Source organism: Macrobrachium rosenbergii, chromosome 9 (assembly GCF_040412425.1).
Source record: "Macrobrachium rosenbergii isolate ZJJX-2024 chromosome 9, ASM4041242v1, whole genome shotgun sequence".
Lineage (NCBI taxonomy): Eukaryota > Metazoa > Arthropoda > Malacostraca > Decapoda > Palaemonidae > Macrobrachium > Macrobrachium rosenbergii.
Genome location: NC_089749.1, coordinates 57,405,741 through 57,426,458, shown reverse-complemented (window position 1 = coordinate 57,426,458; position 20,718 = coordinate 57,405,741). Strand labels below are relative to the sequence as shown.

The 20,718-nt window shown below is 40.8% G+C and overlaps 1 protein-coding gene across 2 annotated transcripts in view; it reads left to right on the top strand.

The window, feature by feature from the left end:
- Positions 1-2,993: 2,993 nt before the first annotated feature.
- GCS2beta (glucosidase 2 subunit beta) overlaps positions 2,994-20,718 on the top strand; it is a 40,961-nt gene continuing 23,236 nt past the window's right edge. Inside the window, exons 1-6 of one of the 2 annotated variants that reach the window (XM_067109276.1) lie at positions 2,994-3,213; positions 7,665-7,802; positions 8,307-8,557; positions 13,474-13,776; positions 14,001-14,162; positions 16,138-16,203. In XM_067109276.1, the coding sequence (XP_066965377.1) occupies positions 3,117-3,213; positions 7,665-7,802; positions 8,307-8,557; positions 13,474-13,776; positions 14,001-14,162; positions 16,138-16,203 (1,017 nt within the window). In that variant the 5' untranslated portion in view covers positions 2,994-3,116. The remainder of the gene's footprint in view (positions 3,214-7,664; positions 7,803-8,306; positions 8,558-13,473; positions 13,777-14,000; positions 14,163-16,137; positions 16,204-20,718) is intronic. The other variant, XM_067109275.1, reaches the window with a different exon arrangement.

The window sequence follows — 20,718 nt, the reverse complement described above, 5'->3', positions numbered from 1 at the left end:
CTTGCTGTAAAAGGTTAACCGAGCATAACAGCGTTAGATACGTTGCTCCATAACAGGGTTTAAAAACTGAACATCATCATACAGTCTCCATAGAAGGATGGTGTGCCATCTGTGCACCGCAATTGTTGCACTGTAGGCATTTCTAAAGGATTCTTGCAATGTCCTTTCGGTCCCTACCTACACCTGTCTTTTAACCCTTCACTATAGATCCATTCCCACTGCCTTTCTTCGATTTAGCTGTCCGATATCTCCAACCCCTTTTCACTGCATCAAGACACATCTACAAAATATAGATTAATATAGGACATATATGCAAGACTAAGTTGTAAAAAGACCAACTCAGAACTTCCGGTAAAGCAGGATGTGTACCTTCATAATGACGGAGCAAATGTCCAGTACGACGGAATAATGGTAAAGTGAACTTTCAGCCTGTGTTCACAGTAGTGAGTACTCATACACTCTCAGACATTTATCAGTGAATTGTAAAGTAAGAATGATTACATTTAAAGTTTTATTGCGGAGGCAACGTCTACGCTTGCAGAGAGAAAAAACTATCATTTGCATGTGCAAAGCAAAGATAAGAAAGGTGCAATATGTATGTTTGTGAGTCAGTACTCTGAATGACGGAATGTGAATTAGGACCGAGCCATGGAGAAGGACTGGACTTTGATTGATAACGACTGGCAAAGTCTCTTGATTCAATCATTTATAATCTGCCAGTTGGATGGTGCTAGAAGCTGTGTATGTGTAGTGGCTGAATGCGAGATGAAACTATCTGGTTTGAATCAATTTAATATCGAATCATCTACCTTATAGGTTGTGTGATACTATAACACCTCGAGGCCAGCATTTCCATTGGCAGATTCCGTCAAGTCTTCTTCAGGGCTTGCCAGCTCCACCTTCTTCATTTGCAGAAAGAAGGGCGACCATGTTTCTATTGTCTTTGGTGTTGTGGTGCAGTGGTTCCTCACTGGCATGTCTTAATATTTTTAGTGATTCAATAGGATTAGCATCTTCTGTAGTTCCTTAGTGAGGAGAGGGTTGGCCTACTTGATGGAGACAGGCTGGTCCCTTCTGAAAGATCCATGTGTTAAGAAAGCAAGCATCAAAGGCCTTTGTAATAATTAACAGATTCCAGAATCTCTCTCTCTCTCTCTCTGAAGTCCACAGTAAGAGGGCACAACAGGTGGCTACCCTCCATATTTCTTAGTCTTCTGTTGGCAATAACAGGGTAATATTCTCATAGTTGTTCCTTCCTCAACATGTTTTCCTTGTGCTGATTGTACTGGCGTAGAAACAAAAAGCATTGATTTTACAATAATTTTTTTTATTTTATTTAGGCGCTTGTTGGATGAGTATTCGGCCTCGCCAGGAGTTGGAAACTAGTGCTGGTGTTCCTTTCCTTGGTCCAAACATTTTGACAAGTGGCCTTTGATGAGGCTGAAACATTGAACATAGAGAAATTGATGAGAATTCTTGAAGCTGAAGATTGCTGCTAATGCTTCTTTGATGATTTGGCTGTATTTCCTTCAGATTTCCGCCATTGTTTTAGGTGCTTTGGCAGCTAGATGCTCAATGCTGTTGATGCAATGATTAACTAACTGTTTCTGAGCTGAGTGACGGAGGACATTTGTCAGATTCATCCAACCACCTCTGTCTCATGCTGTTTTCTTGGCAGATCCCCAAATTCGCCTTCATAATTTTAATCAACGCAGGTCTTGACTCTCCCACTTTTTTGGAAATGTGAGGTGTCTGTACAACAGCCTGTCTTACATTTGCTTCAGGCTGTAATCGAAGATGTCGTATGCAGCTCGACCAACTTGTCATCGGCTTATCATCACATATTGACCATTTGCGATGTCTCCTTTCATTGTATTGTAATGTTGTTTTCACTGAAGTCAATTTTCTCATGTGCATATAGTTCAGTATAGTGAGTTTGAATTTGCACGCTTACAAAAGTGGCGTGAGTACCCCCTTGGTGTAATCTTACTCCACATACAAGGAAATTCTCGTGCCTAGTAATGAATGTTAATTCTATTTGATACTTCGCTTTGTTTCACTTTGTTTGGTTTTATGTACAGCCCTCCACAGGGATGATTCCCTCTCTGGCGGGCCCTTGTACGTCTTCAGAATAGGGTGCTTCTTATATTTTATAATTGTCTTTTAGTGTATTAACGTCACAAGGTGATATTAGTCTTGGAAGAAGGGTACATAAAATTAGTATAGATTCCAAAGACTAATAACCATAACCAATTTATTTCAAGTTCGATTTATGATGTACCCTAAAAATGAAGTACATAAACTTACTCGTATCGTGAGAACTTAATGTCAGAATACGGATAATTATAATTTTGAAGTAACTGTGGTTCTCATATGATTATGAATAACATAAACTGTGTTGAGAACGTCGCATAGTACAAAAGTGTGCTCAGAACCAGTGTAACTGTAAATGTCATTATTATATCGAACTATAACCAGCAAGATGCAACTCCTGACATAACCCAGTTTTCCTAAAAGCTTTTGAGAAATAGCATTAGTTAAAAAAATCAGAGTATACCAAGTGGCAAATAGTAGCCTATACCAGGAACAGCTACGATTAAATGAGCATAGTCCGCCAGCGATGAAAAGAAAACGGAATCATTTAGCTATGTAACTAGCTTTCCTAAAAGCTTTTGACAAATAGCATTAGCTTAAAAATGAAAGTATACCAAGTGGGAAACAATCCAACCATTTGGCGAGTAGTCCAAGAATAGCCACCATTAAAATAACATAGTTTGTCAGTCATAAAACAAAGAAAAGAAACCCGTTTTCTATCCAACTCGTGATGTAAACAAGCTTTCCCAAAAGCTTTTGACACACAGCATTAGATTAAATATGAAAGTATACCGAGTGGGAAATAGTCCAACCAAGTAGCAAACAGTATACCAAAAACGACGGCGATCAAAATTAGGAGAGTCAACCAATGATAAACTGAAAGAAAACGGAGCCCGTTTTCTATGCACATGGCCAATGGCAAGAACCCAACGCAACGTAAACACAACACACGGAGGAAGAAGAGTCAGTCAAACCAGCTGATGGGCAACGATTTCTCGCCGAAGGGACACTTTTGAACCACTATGCGACTCCTATTGTCCTTCTGCCTGTTTTACGCGAGCCACGGCGGGGTAGTGAAGGCGGCCGAGGTCCTCAGACCGCGAGGCGTCCCTCTTTCCAGTGAGTTGTGAGGATTTTTGGCTTTATTTAAGGCGCCTCCGAAGTGGAGACCTGCTTCCTTAACCCAGTTCGCTACCGGTTTCCTCGTTGTTATGCTCTCGTGTTGCATCCTAAGTTAGGGAATGTGTTCGCTTTTGAGGTTTTGGAGTCGTCCTCCGATAGGGTAGGCTGGATTTAGTAGCCTGGGGCCGCTCTTTTAATCGTGGTGTGGCCTTGGCCTTGGTAGGTAAGTCAGCCTTATCGGACACGGTACCGGTTTCGTCATCAATGTCGTCACGTTGCGTAGCTTTTGCAAGGCTGTGGTAGGTGAGAAAGAGTGGAGCTTGCCTCTGATATTATGCTAGGCCATGAACTTGGCTGGGTTATGTTAGTTACAGTGGTGAGAAATACATTCTGAGATGACTCCTTTGTCCCTAGCCTTAGCCTACCCCCAGGCTATCCGACATTTGGTAAAACTGAGGATGAGGCCTACCTCTGCGTCCCTCTGGTACGGTGCCTAGGCCTACCAATTTATGTTCAAAATGGGTTCTGTGTTTAGTACCAGCCCCTTGGGGATGAATGTAAGAACATAACAAAAAGATGGTAAAAATCGTAAAGAAAGACCAGATTTTCATGGCTGCAGTGGTAGTTTTCAGTTTTATTCTACGTTTAGCATTGGCTATGATCATTCCATCAAGCTTTAGCAGTTCAAGGAAGGTTTTGAGTAAACAAACAAATGTTGCGTGTTCAAACCCATTTGGTATTCTTCATTTATGTAATGGGTAGCCTTTGGAAGTTAGATAGGAAATGTCATAAAAAAGTAGGCTTAGACCTCAATAAAGATTAAGCAATTTGTAACACTTTATCATATATTACTTTTAAAAAAATTATTTTGTGAGGTATTGTACAAATGTTGCCATATCTCTGAAAACTAGGCAGATCAATGTGCAGGTCAAGTTAAGTATACCTTAGTTTAACCAGACCACTGAGCTGATTAACAGCTCTCCTAGGGCTGGCCCAAAGGATTAGACTTATTTTACGTGACTAAGAACCAATTGGTTACCTAGCAATGGGACCTACAGCTTATTGTGGAAACCGAACCACATTATACCGAGAAATGAATTTCTATCACCAAAAATAAATTCCTCTAATTCTTCATTGGCCGGCCAGAGACTCGAACTCGGGCCTAGCAGAGTGCTAGCCGAGAACTCTGCCGACTCATCCAACGAGGAACTAGTAAATGTGCAAGGTAACCCTTACTTAGTTGTGTGTAAATAATGGTATGTGAGTGAGGTAATTTGGTTAAATGCAACAAGACTCGCCCCTTACAAAACTGATGGTTTTTTTTTTTTTTTTTTTAGTATTTGTTATTGTGTTCAGTGCAATGCCTTTGCCTAAAGGAGCCTCGAAATTCCTCCACGCCACAGAAGAAGTAGAACACTATTATGTCATATGTTTGGCCATTAGCAGTTCCATTTGTTGACAAGACGACCAATTTTCTCCAGTGGCGTGGATTTTCGACAAACTTTCAGGTGGAACAATACATTCCAGGTCTCAGGACTTTAGTTTCTTGGTAGATATGTCTTGTGGCTAGTTGTTCCAAGCAATTGCAAGATGAAAATCCATTAGTTGCTGATGTTTCCCCATCATGATAGATATGGCGCTGTAGGTTAGTTTACGTAGGGTTCATTAGGTTAACTGGTAGCCTTAATGACTGTTCTGTTGTTTCCCCGACCCAAAGACCCCAATTTCCCACTGTAGCCAACCATAATTGCAGTAGGTTGCAGGAGAGGCTACAATTTGTAGAAAAAAGTTAGGTATACCTAAGTTTAACTAGACCACTGAGCTGTAACAGCTCTCCTAGGGCTGGCCCGAAGGATTAGATTTATTTTACATGGCTAAGAACCCATTGGTTACCTAGCAATGGGACCTACAGCTTATTGTGGAATCCGAACAACATTATAATGAGAAATGAATTTCTGTCACCAAAAATGAATTCCTCCAATTCTTCATTGGTCAGTCGGAGAACTGAACACGAGCCCAGCAGGGTGCTAGCTGAGAATGATACCCACCCATCCAATGAGGAACTTATACTGTAATATGTAGAGGAAGTCATACAACAATAAGCAGTCATAACTTAGTTTTATGTTTTCTCAGTTTTATGCTGCAGGATTATGTTGGTTTTTTGCCATTTTTATTGTCAAATAATAAAAATCATACAGCTGGCTCTTTTACATTTACTGTTTATGTGATAGTTGATAATTTGTGAAATTTAGCCGGAGATTTTTTATTTTAAAATACAAAAAAAGCTCTGTGCTTTAAAGAGCATTAAAGAAATAGAAGTAACAGTTATATGCAGACTAGATTGTGTATGGTTTTCACCTCATCAGAGGATTCCAGTTCAGTGACAGGGAAATCCATGAGATATTCTTTCGCACTGCTTTGTCTGCTTTGTTAGCGTATCTTCTGTATAGCAGGATTTCCACTGTCTTTCACAAGCCATTTGTTAATTGTGGCTTCTTACTGTATTAGCCATTGTTGGAGACTAATTAAGTCCTAGAATGCTTAAAGTTGATATGAAATCAGAGAAAGAGAATGAGTTTTATTTCAATGTGGGGATCTACTAGAGATCTAACAACATTTCCATTTACTGCAAGCTCCCCTTGAACTGCCACGGCAGAATGGTTTGATAGACTAACAGTTTATAAGGTGGTTATCGTAGGCTAGGCTGTATGATAATTGTTCCTACAGGAATACAAACAGTCTCCTTTTTTGTGTTGGGATTCCTCAGCTTGAGTTGAAATTGGTTGTTGAAACTTTGTAACAAGGTCGTTCAGGGGGTGAGTTGGGAATACCCCTTACCCAGCTGCCAGTGCCATCTACAAGGGCTTTTTCTTCAGCTGCTGTTGAGTGACGATGTCTTTTTACTCTCCTGTTGATGGTTAAGTTGGAAACTCCACCCTTCCACTTCCTCTTCTTCCTTGACAAGCTCATCCTCCTTGTCCTTTGCTTTTCATCCTTCTGCACAGGAAGAAGGGGAAGTTCAAGAGGTTCTGCACATGACCAATCAGCTGCCGGCCAGCCTGGCACAGGTAGCACTAAGTTTCCATCAGAGGGTATCTTCTAGCTTATGCAGACCTGGACAGGTAGGTACGCAAGCATCAGACCTCTTGGAATTACCTCCGCTTTGTCTTCAACAGGACTGTTTACCAGTTTGATGTCTGTGCTTCAGACTGGTGACAGCCCCTTAGGTGTTCATCTTGGTTTCAGCTAGAACCCATTAGCAAGGTATGCATTTTGCTGCGTTACTGGACAGTTGGTTGGTTCTGGTGTCATTCAAGACAAAGTTGCCACAAGTTGAGGATCACAGTAAATTGGAAAATATCAGATTTCATTCCTGAACAGCCAGCAGATTACCTTGCCATGCTCATAGGCATGGCAGAAGTAAAAGTCTTTCAGTCAGACTCATGTGTGAGCAAGCTTTGGGAGGTAGTAGTGAAGTTCCTGTCCTGACAGGAACAACCAGCTCAGCTTATGCAGGTTGTCCTTGGCCACCTGTTGTCATTTGAGAAACCTTACTCACGAGCATCTCTACCTATGCTGGCTTCATTGGCAACTTAGTAGCTCTGTTTTTTCCCCTGATTAGAGAGGTCACAGATGGCCTAGTTTGGTGGCTGACGATATGAACTGGTAGGAACTCCTCAAAGTTCTCCCCCTCCAAAAATGCATCTGTTCTGAGACACATCGAAGGTAATTTGGAGTGCACACCTAGGCAGCTTGTTTGTCTTTGGTGTGTAGGCAAAGGATTTACTCCATCTTCATATCAGTGCTCTAGAAATATAAGTAGTATGGCTAGTAGGCTTGCCAGCATTCCAAGAACAGAAAAGGAAGAGTGTTTGATGTCAGCAGGTGAATGAGGGGGTTTTGCCCTGACTTATTGCCCTTAACCACTAGTTAACTACCTAGTTACCAAGTTTCACTGATCGAATTCAGCTCACACAGGAATACTACATAAATGGCTCTGGTTTGTATGCAGCATTTAGGAAACATACAAATTACAGTTATTTGAAAATTTGTAAAACAGTATTTGCAGTGTTCAATACAGAAATTAAATATAGTGTAGTAGGAATATGCTTAAACTCTAAAGATATGTATATAAAGAAAATTTGCGGAAATGTGCCTTCCAGGTGTAGTGGGCTACAATGTCAGATGCCTAATTATAAAGTACATCAGTCCACACCTGCCTGTTTAGTTTGTGCACCAGTTGTCAGAGGCCTGGGGCACTGAAGTGGTACATGATCAAGACTGCCAGCAAGCAGTTTCACTTTATTTTCTTTAACTGCCATTTTCAACTCTTGATAGGAAATAATAATTCATAGCAAGTCTTGTGTGTAAATGAAATATTGTTCATCCTAAAAAATTGTTTAAAGATTTTTTGATAATTGATTTTAACACCACATTTTACATTTCAGAAGCGTCCTTCTATGATCCAACTAGGGACTTCCATTGTCTGGATGGGTCTGGCACGATACCATTCACTTATGTGAATGATGACTATTGCGATTGTCAGGATGGTAGTGATGAGCCTGGGACCTCAGCGTGTCCGAATGGTGAGTTGAGGTTTAACATTGTAAATTTGGTAAATAGCTACGGTGTGTAGGTTGGAAAGACTGTTTGGGTCTATGGGTTTATTTAGTAGTGTATAATTTTGCATGGCAGTGTTTCTTCGGGCATGAAAATCAGATTTGTAAATCACTTGCTGCCTTAGATTATAATAAACTGAAAATTGACTGTAAGCATGTTTATAATAATGAGATTATTTTTCCTCTTGATCTTTTTCATTATTTTCTATACTGTGCATGTGGCTTGACATGTTTGTCAATTTGATGTCTTTATGTCCATGTTGCAAAGTGCAGTGTTCCAGATCAAATTGTGGGCTTGGGATTGAAGCTTAAGGAGTATCAGTTTTTGTATACTGTAGTCTGTTAGAGAGGCAATGTTTTCATATACCATGACAGGATTCCATATTCCTTTAGTATGTTATCTGCCCCTTCTATTTTATTTTCATAAAGTTATTTTGTTCATATCATTAAGTGTGGTTTGTTTTATTTCAGGGTTCTTCAGTTGCCCAAATCCTGGTCACATTCCATTGAACATCCCATCTTCGCGGGTCAATGATGGCATTTGCGACTGCTGTGATGCCTCTGATGAATATGCATCGGCAGCCAATTGCGTTGATACTTGCAGGGAACTTGGTCGGGCAGCTAGGGAGGAGGCTGCAAAGCAGCGGCAAGAAAAAATGAAGGGGTTTGAGTTACGGAAGTCAATGATAGAAGAGGGTCGCAAGAGAAAAAAAGAGGCAGAGGTTTGTGATGCTTTTATTTTATGCATGTTAGGATACATTAAAGTTCCCATGGTTATTTTCATAACCAGGTTTGCACTCGTGACATGAAGGTGTTTTATACTTTTGGTACTTATATTCATTGTTTTATACTTTTGGTACTTATGTTTATTTTGTGTGAGGTTTGCTGCAATTTAGTATTTCGTCTCCCTATTTGTTACAGCATGACTCAAGATATTTTTTCTTTCTTGATCCTTGAATTTAGGCTGTGTGACAAGGGCAACAGGACAAAATTTTTTCACCTATACTATTTTATTTAAACTTCTTAAGGTTATAAATTGTAAACCATTCAATTTTCTATTTTTCTTTATACAGAAATATTAGATGATGTGCACTCCACCCTACAGGGAAGTGCTGGATCTCTCAACTTTAAAGCATTTTTTCTGTCTTGTCTTCTATACCTTTATATATTCATGTTTGTACGGATGTATGAACTACATTTTTTATGTGAGTATTCCTCTGTGCAAGCTTGAATTGATTATTGAAACTTGTAACAAGGTACTTGGATTAGCATAAGGCTGGAGATTAAATGGGGGAGTGACTGGTTCTTACAGTACTCCCTTTGTTTCTTCCTTCCTCCACAAAACAGCAGTCAGGTCAAGAGCATGCTGAACAGGTTACAGTGCAGTTAGACTTTGGAATTAGGCATCCTGTTTTAGCATTTCAGCTCATAGGTGTTGCCCTCTCCAGTCTCTCTCAGAACAAGTGTATTTGGGTTCTGGTAAAGCTGCTATCTGAACTCATCAGTATATGATTGAGTTATATTAGCTGCTTTCTGACAAGTGCTACCCTGTCTTTAGGACGGTACTTGGTTCTCCAAAGTTTTCCTTCAGTGAGAGTTCAGATGCCTTAAACTTCTTAGTAATAATAATCTCACTCTGGCTTATCGATCTTTCATCTTTTGGGTGGAGAGTCAGGTTGGCAGTCAGTTGAGACTTTTCTCACCTAAGGAGTGATTCTGTTACATAAAAGGTGATGGTCTGTATTCCTTCAGGAACAAATCGGATTTTTTAAATCTATTTACAAGCCTTGCTACCTAGTTTCAGTGACCAATTCCAACTCATGCTGTGGAGTACTAGTAATAAAAGGCTGAGATTTGTATACCTGGTAAAAACACAAATTACTTGAAAAATCTGGGATGTTAGGGTTATTTTTATGCTGTTATAAAATGAGAAGTGACTCAAATACTTTAGCCACACCTTTTATGTTCTCTGTTTTGATAGAGAGCTAAACTGTCTATTTAGCATAGGATTTCTACATCCTATTCTCTGTTCATGTTTGAAAATGTATATTTTTGTAAATGGGAAATGTAGGATTTACTGTTTTGGAAAATGTATTTAGTATTTCAGTTCAAAAGGCAGTACTGTAGTGATAATTCCTGATATCGTGTTGTAATTCAGTAGTTCTTAGTGTTATATTGAAATTTCATTGCATACTTTCCTGAAAAGTGGATCTCCAGGAAAATTATCAAAGCAACTCGAAAAAAGCCCAAGCATCGTAAAATGAAGAGCAGTGAAACCAGGAAAGGAGAACGCTTTGATGCCCTTAAAAAGAAAAGGCAAGCCATTCTATTGAAAGCAAGAAGAGCAAGAGATAGCATTACAAGGGATATTGCAAAGCATTCAAGATCATACCCTAGAAACTCATATTACAGAGCTAGATCTCATGTATGTACCACCTGGCGTTCTTGAGGTTTATCTAGTGGTGGAGGCTAGTGTGGATTGTCGTGAACACTAGAAAGTTTTTTTTGAGGTAATTTGGTTTGATGTAGAATGTCAGTTTGGTATTTGTGTATTGTGAATCTTTTGTAAACTCTACTTCAAACTCTACTATATTATAATGTTTCAAATTGTTAAAGGTCACCATTAGATGCACATCCAGGAACCATATCACTTTCAGTTTTCATTGACAGCTCTGCAGAATTTTATCATCGTCAAGTAGTGTGGAGTTGAAATCAAAGAAATTTCTGTTCAGTTTGGTTGTCATGTTAGGAAAAAGGAAATGATTTAGTGATATAAACTCAAAAGACTTTATATAGTGATATTAACTCAAAAGACTTTTGAGTTAATATTGCTATATATTGTAGTTTGAGTTAATGATGTTATATATCATAGCTTGAGAAGTTTGGCAGCTACATGGGAAGAAATAAAAGCGAGAAGACTGGAGACTGGGTGTACGGACAGCATATAGAGCCTTTAGTTTTTCCCTTTTTTGTGGTGTGATACACAATGCAGACCATACAGAAACATTCTGTTGTGATTTCATAGACACTTCCTTCACCAACTAGTAAGCAAAATGTTGATTTTCACTATTGTATTATTTATCAGCTGGCATGTAAAACAGTAGCTGTAGAGCAGGGTAATCCCATCAAGTTGTCCCCTGTACCCTCAGAGTACTGTAGTTGGAAAGGTACTCTGAGTATTAGGAGCCATTTCTTGAATGGCTGATAATTTTAGCCTTCCATTTGCCAAATTGTCCCATGTGTGAGTTATATTCAAAACACTGTCATTAGCTTTACTTATTATTTTACATCTTATTTAGTTTTGGAATGTGTGTAAACTTTGAGCCAAATTTTTAAATAAGCTAATAACTTAGTATTTCAAGATTATCCATAACATAATTATGAGATATGTCTTTAAAGAGTAGTAATCATGATAATTCTCGGTTTTTAAATCTTTAGCATAATTACAGACTATTTTGCTAAATGTTTATGAATATTTAAATGATACTCAGGATAGCTGCTATTGACACGAGTATTTGAAATTATATATTCATCTTTTACAGTTAGTGTGATGTATGAAGAATCCTGATATGAACAAAATAAGATACAACTTTGTTACTGTTATTATCATTTAATAACCAGTCTTGGTTTATCACTGCATACTCAAATACCTTGAATACATCTTGTATTAAACTATATTCAGATTTTAAGGTTTTTACCTTATCAGTGAAGACTAGCTTTGCTCCATTTTAATTTAGAATTTTACCTCAAATGTAATGAAATACATTACCCTTACTCAAAATGCTTCATTAATATCAAATGTATGATTTAGTAATGCACTTGAAAACATTTTTTTTCTAGTTTGAAGCAGTAATCTTATTCATTATGATTGTTGGGATTTATTCTAAAATAGTTTCATCAGACCACTGAGTCCCATCTGATTCTCTTAGTGTTGATCCAAAAGATATTTAACAAGGGTAATTAGGACAGCTAGTAGACAGGAAACCCAAGGTTATTGATAAAAAGGAATAGGCAGAAAGAAATAGAGAGGAGCATGTCACTTCTCCATGACCCTAGAGTTTCTGGTCCAGATATCCACACCAAGCCTCTTATTCATGTCCGCATTTACTGTTATTGTGAGCAAGGACATGTTTTGCTTTAAGGTTTATTTAATATATAACAACAGCATGTTGGAGTCATTAATACTTAGCACCCTTCAGCCCTCCTGTATTACAGGTTTTTGTTACGTACATTCCAGCAAATTTTAATACAGTATGCCAGTACTGTAGGCAGTTGATAACGGAAAGTGGTTTGAATCAGTGGATAATTGATGATGGTGTGGGATATGGATATTTTTTTATTTGCTTCACTGGTGTAGTTTTGAGCACTTTGATGCCTGGCTTTGTAGTTAAATTTCTTTCTATATAATTTGCAGGCTGTAAGTGATTCTAGCACAGACTTGTGTGTGGCTCCCATCTTTGAGATTTCTAGTGATGGTAGTTTCACTTTGAGTGAATTTTTGTTGTTTGTGTCATTAATTGTTTTAAACAGTTTTAATGTTTGATAGCATATTAACAGTTAGACCAAACAGTAATTATTTGTATGATGGACTCCAGGCTCATTTTGTGTTAAGATTTTGTCACATACCAGACAGTAACCAGTCTGCATCAAATTAAGAGTCTTGTTGTTGCGTAAGGCATTTTTTTTTTTTTTTTTTTTTTTTTTTTTTCTTGCTGGTTTTGAACCTTTGGTGTGTAAGATACATTTGTTTGGCTTTGCACATAGGGATGTTCTTTTTACTAAGTAATGTAATCAGACCATTATTGTCATCATTGGTGCCTCCAACAGCATGCAGAGCAAAGGGCCTCCTTGAAATTTTGCAAGTCATGTCTTTCACAAATCTCCACTCATAACCAGTTTGCCATCTCATAGTTGCCATCCAAGTAGGTCAGGTCTTCCAGGTCCTCTGGTGCCAAGAGGCTCTCAGTTTGTCAAAATATACTCCCTTCCTAAAATTTAAACTAATTAGGGATGAGATGATGTTTAAATCCTTACTTGTGATTTTTGTCTTCCTCTTATTTCTGTGAAACATAGTAGGCAGAATTTTGATAAATATTAAGATGGAATTTACTGATTAACAGTTTGTTTAAAGCTTTAATTCAGTCTTATGTGCACAGTTTCCACTTCACTCATTTCCATTTAGGTTGAAATGTTTGCTGTTTTATAGCACATTCTGAGAATACTACTATTGATTTTTAAATATTTTAAAAATTTCAGTAATATTTCTGGTTGATGATTAATGTAATATCCTGAAGTTTTTGTCTTGCATTGAAGCTAAGCAATGAAATTCAGCAAATTTTTTGTTACTCATGTAAGTTCTATATATGATTGAAGGGAAGATATGCAGACTAATATGGTAAGTTTGTTAACACGCTAATGATTACATATGCTTGGATAAAAGAATCATAACACACAGCACTCTAATTACAGTAACTGTATTTTGAAATGCAGATTGATATTAGGATGAAGGCCCTTTTGGGTAATGAGTCTTTATTGGTAACATATTTTAGAACTTAGTAAAGCTCTTGTGGAAAGCTTTTCAAGGTATTGCCTACTGTTTGATATACAATACTTTATTAAACTATAATTCTGCTTTCAGGTGAAGATAGAGGAGCTAAAGAAAAAGAGAGAAGAAGCAGAAAAAGTGAGATCAGAAAAAGAAGAACTTAAGAAAATTGCAGAGGAACCAGAAAAGGAAGCTCTTGAGCATTACAATGCCATAGAGGCTGAAAGAAAAGCCCAGAGAGAAGCTGAGCAAAAGGCAAAAGATGAAGCTGAAGCCCGAGAGGCCTTTGCCCACCTGGATAATGATGGTGATGGTGTGCTTACAGTAATGGAACTGCAGTCTCGTCAGACTTTCGATACCAATAGGGATGGAGAAGTTTCAGAGGAAGAGGCTAAGGTTATTATTTATGAATATTTCGTTCTGTGCATAAATGTTGATGAAGCAGAAAGAAATAAGGAATGCTACATTAATCAAGTACAACATATATACTAACACCAGAGCAGTCCAGTTAATTATGGTGCTGCATAGATTTAGACATATTGCTACAAATGAGACATTCTACAAGGACTAGTTTTTATACAATCAAACTTACATTTGGTTAATTTAAAATATCTTTGCAGTTCTATTTGAAACAAGAAGAGAGTATGGACCTAGATACATTTATTACCTCGGGGTGGCAGATGATGCGACCTGTTTACAAATATGATCGCAGGATGTTCATTCCCCCAACCCAAGCCCCACCATCAGAAGGTCTGGAGCCTCCACCTGTGGAATTAGAAGAGGTACTTAAAACAATAAAGTTTGTAAATGTTCCTTATAACTAGGTAAAAAGTATTTTTCATATTGCTGTTAATTACTGTCATCAGTAACATTTGTTTTACCTGTGGTTATGCAAAACATGTTTGTGGAAAGGATTCTGAACTACATTTGTTTCTATAGAAATATAAACCATTGCCTTTTATTTAAGAGTGTCCTTCAGCACGAGCTTGAAATGGTCATGCAACTTGGTAACGCAGTTAATTGGTGGTTATGGGGGTTGAATTGGGGAATACCTCTCACTCACCTACTGTCTCCAAGCACTATTTCTTTGGCTGTCATCTAGGATAGACATCTAGTTGCTCTGTCCATGAAATTTTTTTACATTTGTGTGTTTTATGATTATTGACTGTTTTTGGAGGTTGCTTTTCCACATTAAGTAAGGAGATAAAACAAGACCAAATGCATTGTGAGGGACACGAGCAATCATGTTAGTGCCTAATGTCCCATAAGTATTGTTCCTTTTGCAGGAATAAGTTGTGTACTCATCTTTTGCCTTGCAAGGAGTGGTCTGGTTGGTCTTTCATTCAGTGGGAGAACTGTAGTAGGATGAGTAAGACTGGAAGCACTCACCAGCCTCCTAGAAAGGATGGGGGATATTTTAACCCATGCTGCAACACTGTCAAACCCAGTTCCTTTTTCCCATCCCTGCTGTTCCTCTCAATTTGCCTCCTGTGGGCACTGCTGCCTCTCATTTTGGGAGGGAGCTTAGTTGTTGTAAGAAGGGTTCCTACCACTTCCTCTCGTTGGTTGATGATTCTGGTGCTGGTGTCTCCCACTGGAACCCTGCTCACTATCTGTTACTCCTGCCAATATTTCTGACATTCCTGGTACTCTGTCATCACCTGTTGTATGCTGCAAAAGATGTGACCTTTAGCACTCCAGGAAGTCATTATGCAGCATTCCAGGAACATCTAGCAATAGCTAAGGAGGTGTTTCTTGCTACTGCTTTGGTGTTTGCTAAGGATGGGGATCCTCCTATGGGGGTTGTTCTTCCCATACCAGATCCACTTCGTCTCTTAAAGCTGCAGCGTTAATATTGACTCTTCTGGCATTGGAGATGAGCAAGGCATGAGCCAGATAAGGGAGGATGTATTCAATCTGTTCTTCCTCATTGTCATTCTTCTCTTCCTGATGGTTACTACCTGGGGGTGGGGCAGTGCCACCCCTCACACCTCTCATCTCCAGGCATTTTTTCCTTTCTGTGGAAGCCTCCCTGTGATAATCTCCCACAAGCACTACTCAAACTTAGCTTCCTGATGTTCTAAGAGAAGAGACGACATCCAGCCCCATCAGCTTCTCAGCTGTGTGAGCTGGGTCCTCTCCTGTAGAGGGTATAGCACTGCAGAACACCACACTCCCAAAAACAGGCAAGGAGGAAGAAAGGTATGGCTAACTCTCTCACAGAAGACCCAATTCACACAGCTGAGGAGCTGATGGGACATAGCACTGGCAGAACACCACACTCCCAGAAACAGGCAAAGGAGCAGAAAGGTATGGCTAACTCTCACAGGAGAAGACCCAGCTCACACAGCTGAAGACCTGATGGTACTGGATGTCGCCTCTTCTCTAGAACATCAGCAAGCTAAGTTTGAGCACTTTTGGGAGATTATCATGGGGAGGCTTCCACGGAAAGGAAAAATCCATGGAGATGAGAGGTGAGTGAGGATGGCATTCTCCCAACCCAGTAACCATCAGCTAAGTACCTTGCGACTAAGTTCAACAACCATTTCCAGCCCATGCTGAAAGATATGCATATATAAAAGGCTCTGAATTATGTACTTATGAAAAATACAAATTACTTTAAATATGAAAAATACAAATTACTTTAAAAATATGTATACATTAAGAATTTTTGCCCTGAAATTTTGTACTAGCTCTTATAGTACACTATTTCCATTAAGTATGTTTAAAATTTCCTTTTTTATTTATTTCACATAGGATGCTGAGGTACCTGGAGATGAAGATACTGAACTAGAACACTTAGACCCTGAGTTGGACCCTGAGGTACGTTTTATTATTTTTTTATGATTCATGCCTTAATCTAGTTTTTCCATATAGGATTCCTTGTTCCAATACCAGTGAGGTTTATTATTTATGACAAAAGTGTTTATCTTTTTCAAGACCAGTATGCCTTTTTCCATACAGATTTTATTTTCTTATGATTAAATTGATGTTTGGGTGTTGTTGGTCCTTTGAAAAGGCACTGAAAGAGGAAATCAGATTTAGAAGTTGGTGGATAAGTCCTTGTAATGGGAGATAGGTAACATTCAGTATAAACTCAACCAGAGGTAACATTCAGTATAAACTCAACCAGTACCATCCACATTGGAAAGGAATCAGTTTACAACAATTTGATTACCTTGTCAATATACTTTATTTTGATCACTAGAATTGGCTTTTAATAACAATTTGGAATATGTTAACATGTTTTAAATTGAACTTTCCAATAAATGTTAATATGGAGATTGTACCAACTTGTAATTCTACTGAAATGATTTCAGTATTACTTAAAAAGGAACAAAACCATGATTATTGTTGGGTTTTGTGCAAAATTACTGGTAAAAGTTACATTTCATTATAATGACTTACCAAAACACTGTAAAAGCTTTTATATCTTTAAATTCGACACGTCCGAGATATAAATTTTTTCAAACTTTGTTTGGAACGCTGATACAATTGGCGGGGGCCTTATCGGATGCTGGTGGGGGTAAGCGTGGCAGGAGACATACCCATAAGCCAGGTCAGTTTCATTCTCGGGCGTATTGGGAACGCATCTCGCGCGTCCGTCTGCCTCAAACTGTTTGGGTTCCTTTGTCTGCTTGCACTTAGTTGTGGCGTCTCTCCTTGGTGAAGTACTCAATTGCCTGTTTATTTATCTAGCTAGCCTAGCTCTGGGAATTCGTAGCTATGTCAGATTCAAGCTTCTCGGGATCCAGAGTTTGCGCAAGGAATTTATTAACTCCGCCAAACTAGTTAAACAAATCGATCATACATTCTTTTATTGTACAGCATGTAGGGAGTCAAGAAGTGTTCCCAGGAGAACACATGCAGTGAATGTATGGAATGGAGTAAGGAGTTTTGGCAAACATACAGTTCCATCAGATAAAGCTGGTTAGGGATAGGATAGGAAAGCCTTTAAGCGTGGGAAGCTAGGCTATCATCTTCGGTGGTGGCATTGGCGTCACTTCCTCTACCGGCTATTCCTTCCTCTCTCCTACCCCCTCCCTCTACGCTGCTCTTTCCCCCTCTTCTTCCCCCTCACTTCTTCACCAGCTTCCCAGTATGTTTTCCTAAAGCCAAGCCCAGCCTCGAGGCTGATAAATCAGAATTCGTTCTTTTCAGAAATCAAATGGAAGCGCAAATGAACGGTTTCATGGAGTCGGTCTTAAGTTTAGTGCGTTTGCACCGTAGTCCGGGCGTTAGCGTCGGTGATGACGTCAGTGTTGGTGTTGGTGATAACAATGTGGTTGTTCGCGATCGCGTTTCAGGCGAGTCTGCTCGATTTTTCAGAGTCTTTTGAGCAAAACCTTATGTCCCGCTCGCCTTCTGAGGCTAGAAGACAGTCCGTAGCGAAAGGTCAGAAATTATTGCCTGGTGGGCTGCGATCTCAGAGCACAGGAAAGCCTTAGTCTGGTGGCGGAAGTAGTAAGCTTATTTCGCCTTCAGGCGTCGAAAAGCTTCAGGGAAGCGTGAGAGTGATCCATCCCGGCCTTCGATCTTCGCCATCGCCGACATCGCGGGATGGTGTCCCCAGAAACATCAAAAGAAGCGTTCGCGATCGAGCGGCACTACCTAAGGTTAAGCTCTTCAGGTGAGAGCAGCAGTTCATCTTCCAGTCTCTCTTCATATTCCAGCTCTTCGGATCCCCACTCCTACGTCATACGCAAGTGGGGATCAGACCTCTACGGCCCTTAAAGAGCATTCTTGGATAATTCCTGCCTGGGGTTACTAAACTCTTCAAGAAAAGGACAGCCAGCCCTATACCTGGCTGCTCAGCGTGGGGATCCGATCAAGAAGATACATTTCAGACCTTCCTCCCAGGTCCCTAATTTTGATCCAGAGGCTAGCCCTCTCCAGGAAGTTCTGCCGCAAGGCCCGGCCCTCTTACTCCTCCTCCGCACACGAAGTGTCTAAGCCTTGGCTACATCCTCGCCCTCAGTAGTCTATTCTGTTGGAAGGGAAGATAGAAAAAGGTAGTCCATAAAGTCCTTTTGGTATTCCCGAGGATAGAAGTCGTCCTCCTCAACTCCTGGGCGGTCTGGAGCGCGGAGACCGATTCTTTCTGGTGAAGAGGAAGGCCCAGGTGGTCGGGGCCTTCTTCACATTGCGCTTCTCTACTCAGCTTTCTGCTGCGAGTCGTACCATGGCATTTTCAGCCGACGGCCTCTTCTCCGGCTTCTACATTGCGCCTGGGAAAACAAGGTCCTGCCACTTCATTCCCAAGTTGGTACTCTCCACTGCCTCCAAAAGCATTAAAAAGGGTAAGGCGTGGTTGGAAAGCTAAGAAGGCCTACGAATAAATCCGTCGTTTGCGTGCCCATCGCTAAAGCTGAAAAGGAGGCAAAATTATTGCAACACAGGAGCTTCTCCTTCACACTGGGATCCGCAATTTCAGCACAGGGGACTTGGCTCTAGTGGACCCCTCAAGAGCGCATTTCATTCAGGCAGCGGACTTGCTTTTCTGCCTAGATGTGAACATTTTCAGGAACCTCTTCAAGCTCTAAGTTGTCAGCTTTATCGATTGGTCAATGGGGCTGTTTTCCAAACAGGTGGAGCAGGCTAATCTCGCAGAAGGCGATCTTGGAAAAATCGCGGGGTTCCTGTCCTGCACCAATATCGCTATCCATGATCGCGACGTGAAGTGTTTCTCCTCTTCGCCATGGCCACTCTGAAAGAGAAACTTGGTGCTCGTTCTTGTCTAAGGCTGTGACTTACGAAGCGGCACGATGTTCACCCTTTGACAAGGAGGGCCTCTTCCCAGAAGCAGTATTGAAAGGCGTCCTGTCAGCCATGGATAAGAGGCGTCGTGCATCCTGTCTATGTCTTCCCACCAGACCAGGCCTGCTCGCTCCTTTGACCAAGACGGTATCTCCTCTTAACAGGCATCCGTTTCGTGACTCCAGGTCCAAACCTTACTCAAGGTCCCGCTACAACTCCAGGGGTCACAAGTTCTCCTCAAAGCCACAAGGTCGTCATACCAGTATGTAGGATCCCTGTCCTCCATGCGCCAGTGGGGGCCAGACTCAGCCTCTTTTGGGAGGAATGGAGAGACAGAGGTGCAGATCAGTGGGTGGTGCAAGGGCTCCAGCTAGGCTACCGCCTTCCATTCGCCCAACCTCCTCCTCTCTCCACTTCTCCTTTCCTTGACAGCATCTCAAGAGCTCCAGTCAAGTTTCGGCCCTAGAGACAGAAGTCCGGGTCTCTCTTAGGAAGCGGTCATCGAGAAGTAGTGCAGGGCGATGTCAGCACAGGTTTCTATAACCCGCCTGTTTGTAGTCCCCAAGTCATCAGGGGTTGGAGGCCAGTTCTCGGCGTAAGTGCTCTCAATATGTACTTGAAGTGAAAACCAGGTTCTCCATGAAACGAACCGCTCAGTTCTTCAGGCACTAGCTCGGGGATTGGATGGTGACCCTGCGACATGGAAGGCAGCCTACTTCCACATTCCAGTAAATCAGGACTCCGGTATCTTCGCTTTGTTTTCAAGGACAGGGATTTACCAGTTCAGGCCCTCTGCTTCGGCTTGTCGACAGCCCGCAGAGTGTTCACCAGGATTCTCGCCCGATAGGTCATTGGCTCCACCTGGAGAGTTCGGATCTCCTTCTTGTGTACCTGAGCGACTGGCTACTCCGTTCATCATCGAGGACCGCTGCATGGAGGACCTTCACAGAACCTAAAGTTAGCTCGGGACTTGGGATTCTGATAAACACCAGGAAAAGTCGAACTGATTCCTTCACAGAGGATTCTTTATTTGGGGATGACTCTGGACAGTCTAGCTTTTCGGGCTTTTCTGTCTCCCAAAAGGGTCTCCTCCTGCCTTCAGGCGGTGGAGAAGTTTCTTCTCCTGGACAGTTGCTCCGCCCGTCAGTGGATGGCTCTCCTGGGAACTCTGTCGTCAGCGGAGCAATTTGTAAGGTTAGGCCGTCTGCACATGAGACCCTTACAGTTTTTCCTCAGGGACTCTTGGGACAGAAGGACCCAAACGGACCTCCACGGTCTTCAACATTCACGACGATCAAGGGCATCTTCTCTGGTGGAAGTCGCGGAAAAGGCTTTAGGAGGTCTGGATCTCCTCCCGAATAACCATCCTGCAGATGTTTTCTGAAGCGCGTCCAATGTTGAGTGGGAGTACATTTATTAACCTCAGGACGTCAGGAGTTTGGTCGGACGAACAGAAGAAGCTCCACATCAATGTCAAGGAACTGTTGGCCATTCACCTCGCTCTCCAGGAATTTTCGACCCACGTCTCAGGCCAAGCAGTAGCTGTTCACGCCGACAACTCGTCGGCGTCTAGCTTGCATT